A 24,025-nucleotide genomic window follows, 5' to 3' on the forward strand; every position below is an offset into this window, starting at 1 on the left:
TGTACTGCAGCCCTAGGTCTTTGATGGACAGGACAACACAGCAGCCCCCCTATATGTACTGCAGCTACAGGTCCTTGATGGACAGGACAACACAGCAGCCCCCCTTTATGTACTGCCGCCCCAGGTCCTTGATGGACAGGACAACACAGCAGCCCCCCTTTATGTACTGCAGCCCTAGGTCCTTGATGGACAGGGCAACACAGCAGCCCCCCTTTATGTACTGCAGTCCCAGGTCCTTGATGGTCAGGACAACACAGCAGCCCCCCTTTATGTACTGCATCCTCAGCTCCTTTATGGACAACACAGCAGCCCCCTTTATGTACTGTATCCCCAGGTCCTTGATGGACAGGACAACACAGCAGCACCTCTTTATGTACTGCAGCCCTAGGTCCTTGATGGACAGAACAACACAGCAGCCTCCCTTTATGTACTGCAGCCCTAGTTCCTTGATAGACAGGACAACACAGCAGCCCCCCTTTATGTACTGCAGCCCCAGGTCCTTGATGGACAGTACAACACAGCAACCCCCTTTATATACTGCAGCCCTAGGTTCTTGATGGACAGGACAACACAGCAACCCCCCTTTATGTACTGCATACCCAGGTCCTTGATGGATAGGACAACACAAAGCCCCTCTTTATGTACTGCAGCACCAGGTCCTTGATGGTCAGGACAACACAGCAGCCCCCCTTTATGTACTGCAGCCTCAGCCCCTTTATGGACAACACAGCAGCCCCCCTTTATGTACTGCAGCCCTAGGTCCTTGATGGACAGGACAACAGAGCAGCCCCCCTTTATGTACTGCAGACCCAGGTCCTTGATGGTCAGGACAACACAGAAGCCCCCCTTTATGTACTGCAGCCCCAGGTCCTTGATGGACAGGACAACACAGCAGCCCCCTTTTAAGTACTGCAGCCCCAGGACCTTGATGGATAGGAGATCACAGCAGCCCCCTTTATGTACTGCAGCTCCAGGTCCTTGATGGACAGGACAACACAGCAGCCCCCCTTTATATACTGCAGCACCAGGTACTTGATGGACAGGACAACACAGCAGCCCCCCTTTATGTACTGCAGCCCCAGGTCCTTGATGGACAACACAGCAGCCCCCCTTTATATACTGCAGCCCTAGGTCTTTGATGGACAGGACAACACAGCAACCCCCCTTTACGTACTGCAGCCCCAGGTCCTTGATGGACAGGACAACACAGCAGCCCCCCTTTATGTACTGCAGCCCTAGGTCCTTGATTAACAGGACAACACAGAGGACCACTTTATGTACTGCAACCCCAGGTCCTTGATGGACAACACAACAGCCCCCCTTTATGTACTGCAGCCCCAGGTCGTGGATGGACAGGACAACACAGCAGCCCCCCTTTATGTACTGCAGCCCCAGGTCCTTGATGGACAGGACAATACTGCAGCCCCCCTTTATGTACTGCAGCCTCAGGACCTTGATGGATAGGACAACACAGCAGCCCCCCTTTATGTACTGCAGCCCCAGGTCCTTGATGGACAGGACAATACTGCAGCCCCCCTTTATATACTGCAGCACCAGGTACTTGATGGACAGGACAACAAAGCAGCCCCCCTTTATGTACTGCAGCCCCAAGTCCTTGATGGACAACACAGCAGCCCCCCTTTATGTACTGCAGACCCAGGTCCTTGATGGACAGGACAACACATCAGCCCCACTTTATGTACTGCAGCCCCAGGTCCTTGATGCACAGGACAACACAGCAGCCTCCCTTTATGTACTGCAGCCCCAGGTCCTTGATGGACAGGACAACAGAGCAGCCCCCCTTTATGTACTGCAGCCCCAGGTCCTTTATGGACAGGACAAGACAGCAGCCCCCATTTATGTACTGTAGCCCCAGGTCCTTGATGGTCAGGACAACACAGCAGCCCCCCTTTATGTACTGCAGCCTCAGCCCCTTTATGGACAGAACACAGCAGCCCCCCTTTATGTACTGCAGCCCTAGGATTTTGCTCGACAGGACAACACAGCAGCCCCCCTATATGTACTGCAGCCCCAGGTCCTTGATGGACAGGACAACACAGCAGCCCCCTTTATGTACTGCAGCCCCAGGTCCTTGATAGACAGGACAACACAGCAGCCCCCCTTTATGTACTGCAGCCCCAGGTCCTTGATAGACAGGACAACACAGCAGCCCCCCTTTATGTACTGCAGCCCCAGGTCCTTGATGGACAGGAGAACACAGCAACCCCCCTTTATGTACTGCAGCCCCAGGTCCTTGATGGACAAGACAACACAGCAGCCCCCCTTTATGTACTGCAGCCCTAGGTCCTTGATGGACAGGATAACACAGCAGCCCCCCTTTATGTACTCCAGCCCCAGGTCCTTGATGGACAGGACAACACAGCAGCCCCCCTTTATGTACTGCAGCCTCAGCCCAACAACATTACACCCTCAGACAACAGTAGCACAGATAGAGCGCGTCTGTTCTGCACACTCTCTACAGCCAGAGTGAAAATGGCGCCGATCACTAGAACCTTTATAGAATCCAAAACCTGTGAGAATCCGATAGCGGGAGGAGGATCTTTTGCCTCGTTTTCAGATCTGAGTCACGCGGGAAAACCCGAGCTCAGATTGCGAAGTTCGGGTGGGTCCAGTTCTCTGAGAACCGGACCCGCTCATCTCTAATATGTAAGTATGTGTGTATGTATGTATATATATATATATATATATATATATATATATATTATAATATACACAGGATAAGGGATGCTGAGAATTGTACCATGTTGCACCATTATGTATATAAGGATAGGAAGAGATACTTAGTGCTGCACAGTTGTGTGTGTGTGTCATACTTGTCTATTTTTTTAAAAAGCATGTCAGGGAGATTGTGAAGGTAGCTCCTACGAGTACAGCGGTAAAATGGGCGTGTACTCCTACTTCTGAGAGGCATGTCATACATGTGATAGGTGTGTCATACATGTGATAGGCATGTACTCCTACATCTGAGAGGCATGTCATACATGTGATTGGTGTGTCATACATGTGATAGGTGTGTACTGTTACATCTGAGAGGTGTGTCATACATGTGATAGGTGTGTACTGCTACATCTGAGAGGCGTGTCATACATGTGCTAGGCATGTACTGCTACATCTGAGAGGCATGTCATACATGTGATAGGCATGTACTCCTACATCTGAGAGGCATGTCATACATGTGATAGGCGTGTACTGCTACATCTGAGAGGTGTGTCATACATGTGATAGGTGTGTAATCCTTCATCTGAGAGGTGTGTCATACATGTGATAGGTGTGTACTGCTACATCTGAGAGGTGTGTCATACATGTGATAGACATGTACTGCTACTCTTGAGAAGCATGTCATACATGTGATAGGCATGTACTGCTACATCTGAGAAGCGTGTCATACATGTGATAGGCATGTACTGCTACATCTGAGGGGTGTGTCATACATGTGATAGGCATGTACTGCTACATCTGAGAGGTATGTCAAACATGTGATAGGCGTGTACTGCTACATCTGAGAGACATGTCACACATGTGATAGGCGTGTACTGCTACATCTGAGGGGCATGTCATACATGTGATAGGCATGTACTGCTACATCTGAGGGGCATGTCATACATGTGATAGGCATGTACTGCTACATCTAAAGGGCGTGTCATACATGTGAGGCATGTACTGCTACATCTTAAGGGCATGTCATACATGTGAAAGGTATGTACTGCTACGTCTGAGAGTCGTGTCATACATGTGATAGGCGTGTACTGCTACATCTGAGAGATGTGTCACACATGTGATAGGCGTGTACTGCTACATCTGATGGGCATGTCATACATGTGATAGGTGTGTACTGCTACATCTGAGGGGCGTGTCATACATGTGATAGGCATGTACTGCTACATCTGAGGGGCATGTGATAGGCATGTACTGCTACATCTGAGAGGCGTGTCATACATGTGATAGGCGTGTACTGCTACATCTGAAGGGCGTGTCATACATATGATAGGCATGTACTGCTTCATCTGAGAGGCATGTCATACATGTGATAGGCGTGTACTGCTACATCTGAGGGGCGTGTCATACATGTGATAGGTGTGTACTGCTACATCTGAGGGGCGTGTCATACATGTGATAGGCATGTACTGCTACATCTGAGGGGCATATCATACATGTGATAGGCATGTACTGCTACATTTGAGAGGCGTGTCATAATACTGACTTATATCCAAATGTAAATGAGCCAAAAGCAGTTAGTAAGATCTATTTGGTGATGAAAACTCACTGATACTTATCAGAAAATACATATAGCCATAGGGATCATTGGGGTAGATGTACGAAGCCCAGAAGCAGTATCAGCACACGTTATGTGCGCTGATACCGCTTCTCCCCGATGTATGATCGGGGGTCTGGGCGGTAATTGACAGGGGCACTATGCGCCCCTGTCATTATCGGCGCTGCTATCTACAAGATAGCAGCGCAGATAGCCTGGGCTATGTACGAACGGTCACAACGTTACCGACAGCTACAGCCTGGCGCTAGCCTATCCCCACAGCAGGGACAGCGCTGTCCCTGCTGCGGTGGCTGCCGGCTCCAGGCTCCACGCGGGGATCTCGCGATACTTGCGAGGTCCCGCACATGCTCAGTGGAGCCGGCCGGGATAGAGACACAGCGCATCAGCACTAGGCTGATGCGCTGCTGTCTCTAGCGGGTAGCGCCGGAGGGGGGAGTTAACGCTCCCCCTCTCTGGCCGATGAGATGTTTATACATCTCGTCGGTAGTGCTTCCTGCTTCGCCTCGGTAAAGAGGCGAAGAGGGTAGCGTTATAGCGGCACGGTAAGTGCCGCTGTAATACATTTACCCCATTGTGCCTTATACCCAATGCAGGGACAATATACTAATACATGTAGCTATAGGGATCATTGTGCCTTATACCCAATGCAGGGAAATGATACTAATGCATGTAGCCATAGGGATCATTGTGCCTTATACCCAATGCAGGGAAGTGATACTAATACATGTAGCCATAGGGATCATTGTGCCTTATACCCAATGCAGGGAAATGATACTAATGTATGTAGCCATAGGGATCATTGTGCCTTATACCCAATGCAGGGACAATATACTAATACATTTAGCCATAGGGATCATTGTGCCTTATACCCAATGCAGGGAAATGATACTAATGCATGTAGCCATAGGGATCATTGTGCCTTATACCCAATGCAGGGAAATTATACTAATACATGTGGCCATAGGGATCATTGTGCCTTATACCCAATGCAGGGAAGTGATACTAATACATGTAGCCATAGGGATTATTGTGCCTTATACCCAATGCAGGGAAGTGATACTAATACATGTAGCCATAGGGATCATTGTGCCTTATACCCAATGCAGGTAAATGAAACTAATACATGTAGCCATAGGGATCATTGTGCCTTATACCCAATGCAGGGAAATGACACTAATACATGTAGCCATAGGGATCATTGTGCCTTATACCCAATGCAGGGAAATGATACTAATACATGTAGCCATAGGGATCATTGTGCCTTATACCCAATGCAGGGAAATGATACTAATACATGTAGCCATAGGGATCATTGTGCCTTATACCCAATGCAAGGAAATTATACTAATACATGTAGCCATAGGGATCACTGTGCCTTATACCTAATGCAGGGAACATTATACTAATGCATGAAGCCATAGGGATCATTGTGCCTTATACCCAATGCAGGGAAATGATACTAATACATGTAGCCATAGGGATCACTGTGCCTTATACCCAATGCAGGGACAATATACTAATACATGTAGCCATAGGGATCATTGTGCCTTATACCCAATGCAGGGAAATGATACTAATGCATGTAGCCATAGGGATCATTGTGCCTTATACCCAATGCAGGGAAGTGATACTAATACATGTAGCCATAGGGATCATTGTGCCTTATACCCAATGCAGGGAAATGATACTAATGTATGTAGCCATAGGGATCATTGTGCCTTATACCCAATGCAGGGACAATATACTAATACATGTAGCCATAGGGATCATTGTGCCTTATACCCAATGCAGGGAAATGATACTAATGCATGTAGCCATAGGGATCATTGTGCCTTATACCCAATGCAGGGAAATTATACTAATACATGTGGCCATAGGGATCATTGTGCCTTATACCCAATGCAGGGAAGTGATACTAATACATGTAGCCATAGGGATTATTGTGCCTTATACCCAATGCAGGGAAGTGATACTAATACATGTAGCCATAGGGATCATTGTGCCTTATACCCAATGCAGGTAAATGAAACTAATACATGTAGCCATAGGGATCATTGTGCCTTATACCCAATGCAGGGAAATGACACTAATACATGTAGCCATAGGGATCACTGTGCCTTATACCTAATGCAGGGAACATTATACTAATGCATGAAGCCATAGGGATCATTGTGCCTTATACCCAATGCAGGGAAATGATACTAATACATGTAGCCATAGGGATCACTGTGCCTTATACCCAATGCAGGGAACATTATATTAATACATGTAGCCATAAGGATCACTGTGCCTTAAACCCAATGCAGGGACATTATACTAATACATGTAGCCATAGGGATCACTGTGCCTTATACCCAATGCAGGGACATTATACTAATACATGTAGCCATAGGGATCACTGTGCCTTATACCCAATGCAGGGACATTATACTAATACATGTAGCCTTAGGGATCACTGTGCCTTATACCCACTGCAGGGAAATTATACTAATACATGTAGCCATAGGGATCATTGTGCCTTATATCCAATGCAGGGAAGTGATACTAATACATGTAGCCATAGGGATTATTGTGCCTTATACCCAATGCAGGGAAGTGATACTAATACATGTAGCCATAGGGATCACTGTGCCTTATACCTAATGCAGGGAACATTATACTAATGCATGAAGCCATAGGGATCATTGTGCCTTATACCCAATGCAGGGAAATGATACTAATACATGTAGCCATAGGGATCACTGTGCCTTATACCCAATGCAGGGACAATATACTAATACATGTAGCCATAGGGATCATTGTGCCTTATACCCAATGCAGGGAAATGATACTAATGCATGTAGCCATAGGGATCATTGTGCCTTATACCCAATGCAGGGAAGTGATACTAATACATGTAGCCATAGGGATCATTGTGCCTTATACCCAATGCAGGGAAATGATACTAATGTATGTAGCCATAGGGATCATTGTGCCTTATACCCAATGCAGGGACAATATACTAATACATGTAGCCATAGGGATCATTGTGCCTTATACCCAATGCAGGGAAATGATACTAATGCATGTAGCCATAGGGATCATTGTGCCTTATACCCAATGCAGGGAAATTATACTAATACATGTGGCCATAGGGATCATTGTGCCTTATACCCAATGCAGGGAAGTGATACTAATACATGTAGCCATAGGGATTATTGTGCCTTATACCCAATGCAGGGAAGTGATACTAATACATGTAGCCATAGGGATCATTGTGCCTTATACCCAATGCAGGTAAATGAAACTAATACATGTAGCCATAGGGATCATTGTGCCTTATACCCAATGCAGGGAAATGACACTAATACATGTAGCCATAGGGATCACTGTGCCTTATACCTAATGCAGGGAACATTATACTAATGCATGAAGCCATAGGGATCATTGTGCCTTATACCCAATGCAGGGAAATGATACTAATACATGTAGCCATAGGGATCACTGTGCCTTATACCCAATGCAGGGAACATTATATTAATACATGTAGCCATAAGGATCACTGTGCCTTAAACCCAATGCAGGGACATTATACTAATACATGTAGCCATAGGGATCACTGTGCCTTATACCCAATGCAGGGACATTATACTAATACATGTAGCCATAGGGATCACTGTGCCTTATACCCAATGCAGGGACATTATACTAATACATGTAGCCTTAGGGATCACTGTGCCTTATACCCACTGCAGGGAAATTATACTAATACATGTAGCCATAGGGATCATTGTGCCTTATATCCAATGCAGGGAAATGATACTAATACATTTATCCATAGGGATCATTGTGCCTTATACACAATGCAGGGACATTATACTAATACATGTAGCCATAGGGATCACTGTGCCTTATACCCAATGCAGGGAACATTATACTAATACATGTAGCCATAGGGATCACTGTGCCTTATACCCAATGCAGGGACATTATACTAATACATGTAGCCATAGGGATCACTGTGCCTTATACCCACTGCAGGGAAATGATACTAATACATGTAGCCATAGGGATCATTGTGCCTTATACACAATGCATGGACATTATACTAATACATGTAGCCATAGGGATCATTGTGCCTTATACCCAATGCAGGGAAATTATACTAATACATGTAGCCATAGGGATCATTGTGCCTTATACCCAATGCAGGGAAATTATACTAATACATGTAGCCATAGGGATCATTGTGCCTTATACCCAATGCAGGGAAATGATACTAATACATGTAGCCATAGGGATCATTGTGCCTTATACCCAATGCAGGGACATGATACTAATACATGTAGCCATAGGGATCATTGTGCCTTATACCCAATGCAGGGAAATTATACTAATACATGTAGCCATAGGGATCATTGTGCCTTATACCCAATGCAGGGAAATTATACTAATACATGTAGCCATAGGGATCATTGTGCCTTATACCCAATGCAGGGAAATGATACTAATACATGTAGCCATAGGGATCATTGTGCCTTATACCCAATGCAGGGTATGATACTAATACATGTAGTCATAGGGATCATTGTGCCTTATACCCAATGCAGGGAAATTATACTAATACATGTAGCCATAGGGATCATTGTGCCTTATACCCAATGCAGGGACATTATACTAATACATGTAGCCATAGGGATCATTGTGCCTTATACCCAATGCAGGGATATGATACTAATACATGTAGCCATAGGGATCATTGTGCCTTATACCCAATGCAGGGAAATTATACTAATACATGTAACCATAGGGATCACTGTGCCTTATACCCAATGCAGGGAAATGATACTAATACATGTAGCCATAGGGATTATTGTGCCTTATACCCAATGCAGGGAAATGATACTAATACATGTAGCCATAGGGATCACTGTGCCTTATACCCAATGCAGGGAAATAATACTAATGCATGTAGCCATAGGGATTATTGTGCTTTATACCCAATGCAGGGACATTATACTAATACATGTAACCATAGAGATCATTGTGCCTTATACCCAATGCAGGGAAATTATACTAATACATGTAGCCATAGGGATCATTGTGCCTTATACCCAATGCAGGGAAATGATACTAATACATGTAGCCATAGGGATCATTGTGCCTTATACACAATGCAGGGAAATGATACTAATACATGTAGCCATAGGGATCATTGTGCCTTATACCCAATGCAGGGATATTATACTATACATGTAGCCATAGGGATCACTGTGCATTATACCCAATGCAGGGAAGTGATACTAATATATGTAGCCATAGGGATCATTGTGCCTTATACCCAATGCAGGGATATTATACTAATACATGTAGCCATAGGGATCACTGTGCCTTATACCCAATGCAGGGATATTATACTAATACATGTAGCCATAGGGATCATTGTGCCTTATACCCAATGCAGGGAAATTATACTAATACATGTAGCCATAGGGATCACTGTGCCTTATACCCAATGCAGGGAAATTATACTAATGCATGTAGCCATAGGGATCATTGTGCCTTATACCCAATGCAGGGAAATTATACTAATACATGTAGCCATAGGGATCATTGTGCCTTATACCCAATGCAGGGATATTATACTAATACATGTAGCCATAGGGATCACTGTGCATTATACCCAATGCAGGGAAGTGATACTAATACATGTAGCCATAGGGATCATTGTGCCTTATACCCAATGCAGGGATATTATACTAATACATGTAGCCATAGGGATCATTGTGCCTTATACACAATGCATGGACATTATACTAATACATGTAGCCATAGGGATCATTGTGCCTTATACCCAATGCAGGGAAATGATACTAATACATGTAGCCATAGGGATCATTGTGCCTTATACCCAATGCAGGGAAATGATACAAATACATGTAGCCATAGGGATCATTGTGCCTTATACCCAATGCAGGGAAATGATACTAATACATGTAGCCATAGGGATCATTGTGCCTTATACCCAATGCAGGGACATGATACTAATACATGTAGCCATAGGGATCATTGTGCCTTATACCCAATGCAGGGAAATTATACTAATACATGTAGCCATAGGGATCATTGTGCCTTATACCCAATGCAGGGAAGTGATACTAATACATGTAGCCATAGGGATCATTGTGCCTTATACCCAATGCAGGGACATGATACTAATACATGTAGCCATAGGGATCATTGTGCCTTATACCCAATGCAGGGAAATTATACTAATACATGTAGCCATAGGGATCATTGTGCCTTATACCCAATGCAGGGAAATTATACTAATACATGTAGCCATAGGGATCATTGTGCCTTATACCCAATGCAGGGAAATGATACTAATACATGTAGCCATAGGGATCACTGTGCCTTATACCTAATGCAGGGAACATTATACTAATGCATGAAGCCATAGGGATCATTGTGCCTTATACCCAATGCAGGGAAATTATACTAATACATGTAGCCATAGGGATCATTGTGCCTTATACCCAATGCAGGGACATTATACTAATACATGTAGCCATAGGGATCATTGTGCCTTATACCCAATGCAGGGATATGATACTAATACATGTAGCCATAGGGATCATTGTGCCTTATACCCAATGCAGGGAAATTATACTAATACATGTAACCATAGGGATCACTGTGCCTTATACCCAATGCAGGGAAATGATACTAATACATGTAGCCATAGGGATTATTGTGCCTTATACCCAATGCAGGGAAATGATACTAATACATGTAGCCATAGGGATCACTGTGCCTTATACCCAATGCAGGGAAATAATACTAATGCATGTAGCCATAGGGATTATTGTGCTTTATACCCAATGCAGGGACATTATACTAATACATGTAACCATAGAGATCATTGTGCCTTATACCCAATGCAGGGAAATTATACTAATACATGTAGCCATAGGGATCATTGTGCCTTATACCCAATGCAGGGAAATGATACTAATACATGTAGCCATAGGGATCATTGTGCCTTATACACAATGCAGGGAAATGATACTAATACATGTAGCCATAGGGATCATTGTGCCTTATACCCAATGCAGGGATATTATACTATACATGTAGCCATAGGGATCACTGTGCATTATACCCAATGCAGGGAAGTGATACTAATATATGTAGCCATAGGGATCATTTTGCATTATACCCAATGCAGGGATATTATACTAATACATGTAGCCATAGGGATCACTGTGCCTTATACCCAATGCAGGGATATTATACTAATACATGTAGCCATAGGGATCATTGTGCCTTATACCCAATGCAGGGAAATTATACTAATACATGTAGCCATAGGGATCACTGTGCCTTATACCCAATGCAGGGAAATTATACTAATGCATGTAGCCATAGGGATCATTGTGCCTTATACCCAATGCAGGGAAATTATACTAATACATGTAGCCATAGGGATCATTGTGCCTTATACCCAATGCAGGGATATTATACTAATACATGTAGCCATAGGGATCACTGTGCATTATACCCAATGCAGGGAAGTGATACTAATACATGTAGCCATAGGGATCATTGTGCCTTATACCCAATGCAGGGATATTATACTAATACATGTAGCCATAGGGATCATTGTGCCTTATACACAATGCATGGACATTATACTAATACATGTAGCCATAGGGATCATTGTGCCTTATACCCAATGCAGGGAAATGATACTAATACATGTAGCCATAGGGATCATTGTGCCTTATACCCAATGCAGGGAAATGATACAAATACATGTAGCCATAGGGATCATTGTGCCTTATACCCAATGCAGGGAAATGATACTAATACATGTAGCCATAGGGATCATTGTGCCTTATACCCAATGCAGGGACATGATACTAATACATGTAGCCATAGGGATCATTGTGCCTTATACCCAATGCAGGGAAATTATACTAATACATGTAGCCATAGGGATCATTGTGCCTTATACCCAATGCAGGGTATGATACTAATACATGTAGTCATAGGGATCATTGTGCCTTATACCCAATGCAGGGAAATTATACTAATACATGTAGCCATAGGGATCATTGTGCCTTATACCCAATGCAGGGACATTATACTAATACATGTAGCCATAGGGATCATTGTGCCTTATACCCAATGCAGGGATATGATACTAATACATGTAGCCATAGGGATCATTGTGCCTTATACCCAATGCAGGGAAATTATACTAATACATGTAACCATAGGGATCACTGTGCCTTATACCCAATGCAGGGAAATGATACTAATACATGTAGCCATAGGGATTATTGTGCCTTATACCCAATGCAGGGAAATGATACTAATACATGTAGCCATAGGGATCACTGTGCCTTATACCCAATGCAGGGAAATAATACTAATGCATGTAGCCATAGGGATTATTGTGCCTTATACCCAATGCAGGGACATTATACTAATACATGTAACCATAGGGTTCACTGTGCCTTATACCCAATGCAGGGACATTATACTAATACATGTAGCCATAGGGATCATTGTGCCTTATACCCAATGCAGGGAAATTATACTAATACATGTAGCCATAGGGATCATTGTGCCTTATACCCAATGCAGGGAAATGATACTAATACATGTAGCCATAGGGATCATTGTGCCTTATACCCAATGCAGGGAAATGATACTAATACATGTAGCCATAGGGATCATTGTGCCTTATACCCAATGCAGGGATATTATACTAATACATGTAGCCATAGGGATCACTGTGCATTATACCCAATGCAGGGAAGTGATACTAATACATGTAGCCATAGGGATCATTGTGCCTTATACCCAATGCAGGGAAATTATACTAATACATGTAACCATAGGGATCACTGTGCCTTATACCCAATGCAGGGAAATGATACTAATACATGTAGCCATAGGGATTATTGTGCCTTATACCCAATGCAGGGAAATTATACTAATACATGTAGCCATAGGGATCACTGTGCCTTATACCCAATGCAGGGAAATAATACTAATGCATGTAGCCATAGGGATTATTGTGCCTTATACCCAATGCAGGGACATTATACTAATACATGTAACCATAGGGTTCACTGTGCCTTATACCCAATGCAGGGACATTATACTAATACATGTAGCCATAGGGATCATTGTGCCTTATACCCAATGCAGGGAAATTATACTAATACATGTAGCCATAGGGATCATTGTGCCTTATACCCAATGCAGGGAAATGATACTAATACATGTAGCCATAGGGATCATTGTGCCTTATACCCAATGCAGGGAAATGATACTAATACATGTAGCCATAGGGATCATTGTGCCTTATACCCAATGCAGGGATATTATACTAATACATGTAGCCATAGGGATCACTGTGCATTATACCCAATGCAGGGAAGTGATACTAATACATGTAGCCATAGGGATCATTGTGCCTTATACCCAATGCAGGGATATTATACTAATACATGTAGCCATAGGGATCACTGTGCCTTATACCCAATGCAGGGATATTATACTAATACATGTAGCCATAGGGATCATTGTGCCTTATACCCAATGCAGGGAAATTATACTAATACATGTAGCCATAGGGATCACTGTGCCTTATACCCAATGCAGGGAAATTATACTAATGCATGTAGCCATAGGGATCATTGTGCCTTATACCCAATGCAGGGAAATTATACTAATACATGTAGCCATAGGGATCATTGTGCCTTATACCCAATGCAGGGAAGTGATAGTGATCCCATTTGAATGTCTATATCTCAGTTTTTTTTCTTTTTGGCAAGTATTGTGTGTGTGTATGTATGTATAATATATATATAATATATATATCTATCTATATCTTTATATATACGTATATATACACACAGGATAAGAGATACAGAGCATTGTACCATGTTGCACCATCATGTATATACAGTATTAAGGATGAGAAGAGATACTTAGTGTTGCACTGTTGCATGTGCGTACGTACGTACGTACGTACGTACGTACGTGTGTGTGTATATATATATATATATATATATATATATATATATACAGGATAAGAGATTGAGGGGCCTATTCATTAAACCTAAAAATTCTCTGGAGATAATTAGCTTTAGAACTCTCATGGAGTTCTAGCTAATTATAGGTGGAATTCATCATTCCACCTCTCCATAACTATCTATTCCGGTACCTGTCATTTGTGCGATGACAGCTTTTCGGGAAATAGATACTTTTCCTGCCTACACTACCTTATCGCATCTGGGAACAGTGCTGCGCATGCGCTGTTACACCTGTAATACCAGCGCATGCGCAGCACTGCCTACAGATGCGTTAAGTTAATGTCCCCATACTAATGTACTAATGTTCTAATGTACTAATACTAATGTACTAATGTATGGGGAGTGTGGAAATTAACGCAGGGGAACTTAGCAAGGAGATATCTGTGATATCTCCTGTGCTAAGTGGCTACATGAATACCAAAATAACGTTATTTAAGGAAAATGTCCTTAAAAACTTTATTTTAGTGTTGATGAATAGGCCCCACAGAGAGTTGGATCTGCCGTACATCCGGGGTAGTGACACTGTGCGTCTGATAACTTCTATGGAATCTTTGTCCTAGTAATGTGAGTAATGAGGAAGATTCTGTAGTGTCAGCACTTGTGCACAGAAAGTAGAAGCAGGTTTGGCCAAAAGGGAATTATATTGGAAATTCCCTCATTTTCCCCTCAGAGTATTCCCTGCCCTCCTGTCTGTGTGTAATATATATAATATAGCACTTTCTCCTCCTCACCCCCTATAGTGCCCTCCTGTCTGTGTGTAATATATATAATATAGCACTTTCTCCTCCTCACCCCCTATAGTGCCCTCCTGTCTGCGTGTAATATATATAATATAGCACTTTCTCCTCCTCACCCCCTATAGTGCCCTCCTGTCTGTGTGTAATATATATAATATAGCACTTTCTCCTCCTCACCCCCTATAGTGCCCTCCTGTCTGCGTGTAATATATATAATATAGCACTTTCTCCTCCTCACCCCCTATAGTGCCCTCCTGTCTGTGTGTAATATATATAATATAGCACTTTCTCCTCCTCACCCCCTATAGTGCCCTCCTGTCTGCGTGTAATATATATAATATAGCACTTTCTCCTCCTCACCCCCTATAGTGCCCTCCTGTCTGCGTGTAATATATATAATATAGCACTTTCTCCTCCTCACCCCCTATAGTGCCCTCCTGTCTGCGTGTAATATATATAATATAGCACTTTCTCCTCCTCACCCCCTATAGTGCCCTCCTGTCTGCGTGTAATATATATAATATAGCACTTTCTCCTCCTCACCCCCTATAGTGCCCTCCTGTCTGCGTGTAATATATATAATATAGCACTTTCTCCTCCTCACCCCCTATAGTGCCCTCCTGTCTGCGTGTAATATATATAATATAGCACTTTCTCCTCCTCACCCCCTATAGTGCCCTCCTGTCTGTGTGTAATATATATAATATAGCACTTTCTCCTCCTCACCCCCTATAGTGCCCTCCTGTCTGCGTGTAATATATATAATATAGCACTTTCTCCTCCTCACCCCCTATAGTGCCCTCCTGTCTGCGTGTAATATATATAATATAGCACTTTCTTCTCCTCACCCCCTATAGTGCCCTCCTGTCTGCGTGTAATATATATAATATAGCACTTTCTCCTCCTCACCCCCTATAGTGCCCTCCTGTCTGTGTGTAATATATATAATATAGCACTTTCTCCTCCTCACCCCCTATAGTGCCCTCCTGTCTGTGTGTAATATATATAATATAGCACTTTCTCCTCCTCACCCCCTATAGTGCCCTCCTGTCTGCGTGTAATATATATAATATAGCACTTTCTCCTCCTCACCCCCTATAGTGCCCTCCTGTCTGCGTGTAATATATATAATATAGCACTTTCTCCTCCTCACCCCCTATAGTGCCCTCCTGTCTGTGTGTAATATATATAATATAGCACTTTCTCCTCCTCACCCCCTATAGTGCCCTCCTGTCTGTGTGTAATATATATAATATAGCACTTTCTCCTCCTCACCCCCTATAGTGCCCTCCTGTCTGCGTGTAATATATATAATATAGCACTTTCTCCTCCTCACCCCCTATAGTGCCCTCCTGTCTGCGTGTAATATATATAATATAGCACTTTCTCCTCCTCACCCCCTATAGTGCCCTCCTGTCTGTGTGTAATATATATAATATAGCACTTTCTCCTCCTCACCCCCTATAGTGCCCTCCTGTCTGCGTGTAATATATATAATATAGCACTTTCTCCTCCTCACCCCCTATAGTGCCCTCCTGTCTGTGTGTAATATATATAATATAGCACTTTCTCCTCCTCACCCCCTATAGTGCCCTCCTGGCAGTGATACAGTTGTGTAGTGTCAGTGTGTGATTATTATTATTATTATTATTATTATCCTTTATTTATATGGCGCCACAAGTGTTCCGCAGCGCCTTACATAGTACATAGAACTAATAAGTGAACAAGAAACAAGTAACTTACAGTACATTACAGTGCAGGACAGGTACACAACTTATATACATTGCTGAAATAGTGATTAAAGCACTCACAATAAGCTGCCGGGAGTTGGCGGTCCCGTGTTAGGTGCCCTAATGGGGAGTAGAGAGTAGAAGAAAATGTAAAGAGAAGCACATGAGGGAAGAGGGCCCTGCTCATGAGAGCTTACATTCTAAGGGGAGGGGCAGACAGACAGGCGTGACACAGAAGGGGAAGATAGGAAGGAAAGAGCATGAGGTGGGTTAGGAGGAGTGCTGGAAGGCCTTGATGAGGGTGCAGTCACGTGTGGGTCAGAGTGTTGTAGTGTGTGACACTCGCACTCACTTACCTGGAGCAGAACCACATTGCAGCCTCCAGATTCTTGGGACTCTCACTCATTGCTCTCTCCCTCTGATGTCTCTCTCTCTTGTCCTTGGTCTCTCCCTCTGATGTCTCTCTCTCTTTGTCCTCGGTCTCTCCCTCTGATGTCTCTCTCTCTCTCCCTCTGATGTCTCTCTCTCTCTCCCTCTGATGTCTCTCTCTCTCTCTGTCTCTCTCTCGTCCTCGGTCTCTCCCTCTCTCTCTCTCTCTCTGCCTCTGCCTCTGGCTATCACTTCCTCCTTATAATCACACCCTGTAGGAGGATCTGAGATAACTACACAGAGCAGCTAGACCTATACAGATGGAGCAGGCTTTGTGTCTATGCATAGTCTGTGAGGTACGCACCACACATTTCCCATCCTGTGCAGTTTCTCCAGCAGAAAAGTAACAATCTCTACTGTATGGTAAGTGAGACGGAGCTAGATGCTACAACAAAGGCTGCTCCACATGTCCCCTGTTAGATTCTATCATTAATAATAGCTGATACAGTTATCTGTCAGAGTCACTGGTTGTTATGAATCAGAAGCGAAATGTTCCCCTCTGCCTCCCCGCATTTACCACCCTGATAGGGCTCCTGGGGTCATCGGTGCAGTCAGTACTAGTAAAATAGACACCACGGGGGAAATGTAATAGTCTGAGTTTTAGTGCAACTATGGACTCGCATCAGTCCGCAGTGAGTTTGACGCAGCTCTGTTCTTAACCACTTCCCTGGCACAGTCATATCAGATACGCCCATACCAGACTGGGCTGTCCCTGGCACAGTCATATCAGATACGACCAGTCAGAGAAGCTCAGTGGGCGGCAGCTGGAAGATGATCTTCTAGCAGCCGCCTATCATAGATGGACCTCCCAGTCCCTCCGCACTCTGCAGACATCCCCGTGTGCCTGGCACCCGCAGCACCCACACCCGGCAACTGCAGAGGAAATAGCAGCCGCCAGGAATATAAAAACAAACGTCGCGCTCTCTGCGCTGTCGTCCTCTTCCTGCCCTGCAAGCGGCAGCCAGTTGGGACCCACCCCCGGCGGCGGCACAGGTCAGAGCAGCTGCTGGGAATTTGTAATACAACACAGTGCTAAGGCGCTGTCATCCTCTTCCTCCGCCCTGCACCAACAAGCGGCAGCCCAGCGGCACCCACTACAGAGGTCAGAGCAGCCGACGGGTGAGGGTGCTGTCACTCTCTCCAAGGAAACACTGCAGTCCTCCTCTCCCTGCCCCAGCCCTGCTAGGGCCTGGGGGAACAGGAGCAAGCTCCAGCCCCAAGTATACCCAAAATTATATATTTATATACACACACACATATATATATATATATATATATTTATATACACACTCACCGGCACTCAGCTGTACATATAACAATGGTGCTCCTGTGCCATCTGCAACTGGTGTATAGAGGAACAGAGAATCAGTGGCACTCGGAGACTGGTAAGCAGACTTTAATGTGATCCTTCACATAGTACCAACGTTTCGGGGCTCGCACGCCCCTTTGTCAAGGTAAGTAAAGTGAAAAGGAGAAGAAGAGCGCTTACCTTATACCAAGAGAAGCCCGCCAGAGAGTGTGTGACCGGACGCCGCCCGGGACTCCACATGACGCAGCCGGAGTCCCGCACTAAAGACGTCATCGCGCTGAGAGTCACTGGTAGCCAAGGCAACCAGGACGCCTGCGCTAAGACGCGGCTTGTCATCCTGGAAGAAAAAGAAGAGATACAAGAAGTAGATAAAAATCAGTAAGAGACATTGAAAACAAGTAAAGCCACAGAGAAGAACGGCCAATGTACATATTAGTACTAACTGCTCATGGCCTGTAGTAGAAACGGAGATTTAACTCCACTAATAACAGGAAACCGCAAAAGGGGAACAATAGGCATAATAGCATAGACATGGTGCACCACTGATGCTGGGGGGATCGTATATGCAATAGCACATCTGGCTGGAGGAAACGAATACAAGGACTAGTCAAAGGGAGCACGAGTCCAAAATAGAGGAACCTAAATAAAGCTACTAAACAATAAGGGACAAATAATCTCAATTCACGATAGAGAGAATAGTGTAAAAACTTCAACTGAACACACTCCACGTAATCTTCTCATTGAGACCAGACTGATGGTGTTCAAGTTGAAGATACATTTTGCTTCAACTTGAAGGAGGCGAGCTGCTCTATCTCCACCTCTGGTTGTCTTAGGTACATGGTCTATGGCCATGTGTCTGAGGTCCAAGAGAGTGTGGTTCTACTCGGCAAAATGCCTGGCAACTGGTTGATCTGAGATTCTGCCGGCGAGGGCTGCTTTAATGGCAGATCGATGCAGAGCCATTCGTTCCCTCATCGTCCTGGTGGTCTTCCCTACATAATGTAATCCACAGGGGTAACTGATGAGATAAATGATGAAAGAAGATGTACATGTCAGGACATGTCTGATGTAAAAAACACGGTCCGAATGAGGGTGTACAAAAGTGTAGCCTGTGTCCATGAGGAGATGACGCGGTTTCCAGATACACCATGGCAGCTCCTGTGAGACACTACAATCTCTCCAAAATAGAGTGGCAGGCTCTGAGAGATCTCTGCAAGTACTGAGACATAATTATTTGCCCTGCCGATAAATGGGGCGGTATCGTCATCCAAGATCTTTCCGATTATAAGGAAGAAATTTATCAGCAACTGGCCATTGCGGATACTTATCAGACCCTCAGTAGCAATCCCACCATGGTCTACAAAAGAGAGCAGGACGATATCTTGTTACGGGACAAAAACAGAGGTTTGTTGTCGGATCAGCTAGTGAAGGCATTAACGAAGGAACATCCTGTCATTCCCATACTGTTCACAGTGCCAAAAATTCACAAGTGGATTGAGAAACCATCAGGACGTCCGATTATATCGGCGAGAAATTCGCTGTACCAACCAGTCTCCCAGTTTCTAGACAGCATTGTTCAACCACTGCTATTGAAACAACCTCATTAAGGATACCTCCATTTTCTCACCCTTCTGGGGGACTTAGGCCCCATTCCTGAAAAAACCCTCATTTGTGTTATGGATATCTGTAGCTTATACACGTCGATCCCCCATAAGGACGGTTTGGAAGCCATGAAAGAAGTTTTGTGCACTGAGAAAGTTTCAAGGATTGACCACGAGTTCTTTTTGCAACTATTTGAATTAACACTTACGAGGAACTATTTCCTTTTTGATGGGCGTTTTTTTCTCCAACGGACCGGATGCGCGATGGGGAGCAATGTAGCCCCCTCGTATGCAAACATTTACACATTTAAGGAAGAGCGTCTTATGCTCTACAATGATGCAAAAGTGTCTAATCACATCATCATGTTAGATACATAGATGATCTGTTCATGCTCTGGTCTGGCAGGGAAGATGAGTTTATAACACTCATGACAAATATCAATTCTAGAGCTTCACCTATTTTATTATTATTATTATTATTATTATTATTATTATTATTATCATTTATTTATATGGCGCCACAAGTGTTCCGCAGTGCCTTACACAGTACATAAACAAATAAGTAACCAGTGACATACACTACAATACAAAGCAGGTCAAGATCATACTTACATACTAGCACAGCTTCCAATCATTAAACTATCTCGACGTCCAAGTCTCCATCATTAATGGCCACATCAACACGGGGATTTATTCCAAACCTACCGACAAAAACACCTTGTTACAAGTGAGCAGTCACCACCCTTTAGCCCTCAAGAAGAGCCTTCCCAAATCCCAAATGATTAGGGTAGCAAGGATCACAAGCAACACCACCGAATTAGAAGCGAGGCTAGACAACATTGTCAGCAAATTTCTGCAGAGAGGCTACGATCCTTCCCTTCTATCCAAACAGAAATAAGAAGTGTTAAATATTCCAAGAAGTTCTTTTTTCATTTCTAAGAAAAAAGGCCCCGAGGCGACAATTCCCAGGAAAAGCCAATACAGCACCTCCAGTGCAGTGATTCACCGTACCACCGAGCCTTTTAGCCTATTGTCACCATGGATAGAGATCTCCCTTCTTTAAGAGGTAAGAGTCCCCTAGCCTGCTTCACCAAGGGCAGAAACATTAAAGATGTAGTGGTCCACACTGATGTTTCTAATTTTGAATCCAGCAATAGCAACTCTACAGGCACCTTCCTTTCCAGGAAACCGGGCTGCTTCAAATGTTTGAGGTGCACCACCTGTCAACATATGGACACAGGCTACACTTTTGTACACCCTCATTCGTACCGTGTTTTTTACATCAGACACGTCCTGACATGTACATCTTCTTTCATCATTTATCTCATCAGTGGCCCCTATGGATTACGTTACGTAGGGAAGACCACCAGGACGAAGAGGGAACGGATGGCTCTGCATCGATCTGCCATTAAAGCAGCCCTCGCTGGCAGAATCTCAGATCAACCAGTTGCCAGGCATTTTGCCGAGAAGAACCACACTCTCTTGGACCTCAGACACATGGCCATAGACCATGTACCTAAGACAACCAGAGGTGGAGATAGAGCAGCTCACCTCCTTCAAGTTGAAGCAAAATGGATCTTCAACTTGAACACCATCCGTCCGGCTGGTCTCAATGAGAAGATTACGTGGAGTGTGTTCAATTGAAGTTTTTACACTATTCTCTCTATCGTGAATTGAGATTATTTGTCCCTTATTGTTTAGTAGCTTTATTTAGGTTCCTCTATTTTGGACTCGTGCTCCCTTTGACTAGTCCTTGTATTCGTTTCCTCCAGCCAGATGTGCTATTGCATATACGATCCCCCCAGCATCAGTGGTGCACCATGTCTATGCTATTATGCCTATTGTTCCCCTTGTGCTGTTTCCTGTTATTAGTGGAGTTAAATCTCCGTTTCTACTACAGGCCATGAGCAGTTAGTACTAATATGTACATTGGCCGTTCTTCTCTGTGGCTTTACTTGTTTTCAATGTCTCTTACTGATTTTTATCTACTTCTTGTATCTCTTCTTTTTCTTCCAGGATGACAAGCCGCGTCTTAGCGCAGGCGTCATGGTTGCCTTGGCTACCAGTGACTCTCAGCGCGATGACGTCTTTAGTGCGGGACTCCGGCTGCGTCACGTGGAGTCCCGGGCGGCGTCCGGTCACACACACTCTCTGGCAGGCTTCTCTTGGTATAAGGTAAGCGATCTTCTTCTCCTTTTCACTTTACTTACCTTGACAAAGGGGCGTGCGAGCCCCGAAACATTGGTACTATGTGGATGATCACAATCTGTTTACCAGTCTCCGAGTGCCACTGATTCTCTGTTCCTCTATACACCAGTTGCAGATGGCACAGGAGCACCATTGTTATATGTACAGCTGAGTGCCGGTCCAGCGAGTGTATATATATATATACCTTTGAAAAAAATGGCACTCCCATACTGTGGTAATCAATCAAAATACAGTACTTTACACAGTAAAGACCTGGATTTTGATTGATTACCACAGTCTGGGAGTGCTGTTTTTTTCAAAGGTATATATGTGGAGGGGCATTGTACCCCAGGATGTGCACCTCAGCAAGCTACTTTTCTACCCTCAATACAGTGAGTGCTGGTAGAATGTAATATATATATATATATATATATGCATGTGTGTACAGTATATGTCTGTATATATATATATATATATATATATATATTGACACAGGCGGGAAAGGGGTCCCTCTCCTGGGGTAGATGGACTCCCTCTTTACACACACAGCAGCCATAGAAACAGAATACAAGTCTGGGGTTCTCGTACCAGCTGGTCGGCACCAGTCTTTATTGTGCCAAATGAATATAAACATAAAAAAAACATAAAGATAAGTCCTAGCCCGGCTAGGCACTAGCTACACAGCAGATTCCCTCTCTATAATAATGGTTGGGCCTATTGCCCTCACTATCAACAAAACACATGCACAGTACTTACAAGGATTGTCACCAAGTGTCTCTGAACAGGCTAGTCTGCCTGCTCTCCCAGGTGTGAGACACTCAGCCACAAACAAACCATGCTTATATCAGCCATTTCCAGCTACAAGCCCTAATGAGCCTGTTACCAGGCTGAAAGGCCCAAAACCTGGAGTGGCCTGTGGATGGAGCCCTCCCTCTCCTCACATCCACACCCCCAGGACCCAAACTGGCTTTTCCAAAAGCCGATACTCTGGACTGCTTACAAAACAGACTTCTCCTGGGGTTTTTAGAACGCATAGGCCAAAAACCTAGGACAAATGTACCTGCCATTGACCACTTTACCAGTGCTTCTATCACATATCCCCCCTTTGTTTCGACCTGTGGGGCGGAACAACCGCAGTGCCCAAACAATGGACACGTGACAAAGCATCTGCATTGGCCAGCTGGCTTCCTGGCCTGTGTTCTACCATAAATGTAAAGGTTTGTAATGCCAAGAACCATCTCGTTATTCTCGCATTACTGTCCTTGTTTTCTGACATCAACTTCAGAGGGGCATGGTCAGTGATCAATCTGAACTTTCTTCCCACCAAGTAGTAACTGAGAGTCTCTAATGCCCACTTTATGGCCAATGCTTCTTTCTCAACTGTAGCATAGTTTCTTTCATTTACATTTAATTTCCTGCTTAAGAAGAAAATCGGGTGTTCTTCACCCTCTTTGCTTTGGGACAGGACCGCTCCGATGCCTACATCTGATGCATCGGTTTGTACAACAAACTCTTTGTCAAAATCAAGGGTCACCAGAACTGGTTGGGTACATAACGCTATTTTTAACTCCTGGAAAGCCTTCTCTGCTTCAGGACCCCATTCCACCATGACTTTCTGTTTGCCTTTGGTAAGGTCAGTCAGTG

General features: G+C 44.1%; 1 protein-coding gene across 1 annotated transcript in view; it reads right to left on the minus strand.

Annotated features, from left to right (window-relative positions):
• LOC148523980 (ICOS ligand-like) overlaps positions 1-17,415 on the minus strand; it is a 206,253-nt gene extending 188,838 nt beyond the window's left edge. Inside the window, exon 1 of the mRNA XM_088472446.1 lies at positions 17,212-17,415. Within this exon, the coding sequence (XP_088328572.1) occupies positions 17,212-17,261 (50 nt within the window). The 5' untranslated portion in view covers positions 17,262-17,415. The remainder of the gene's footprint in view (positions 1-17,211) is intronic.
• Positions 17,416-24,025: the final 6,610 nt, after the last annotated feature.

This window comes from Taudactylus pleione, unplaced genomic scaffold (assembly GCF_031769625.1).
Source record: "Taudactylus pleione unplaced genomic scaffold, aTauple2 ptg000123l, whole genome shotgun sequence".
NCBI lineage: Eukaryota > Metazoa > Chordata > Amphibia > Anura > Myobatrachidae > Taudactylus > Taudactylus pleione.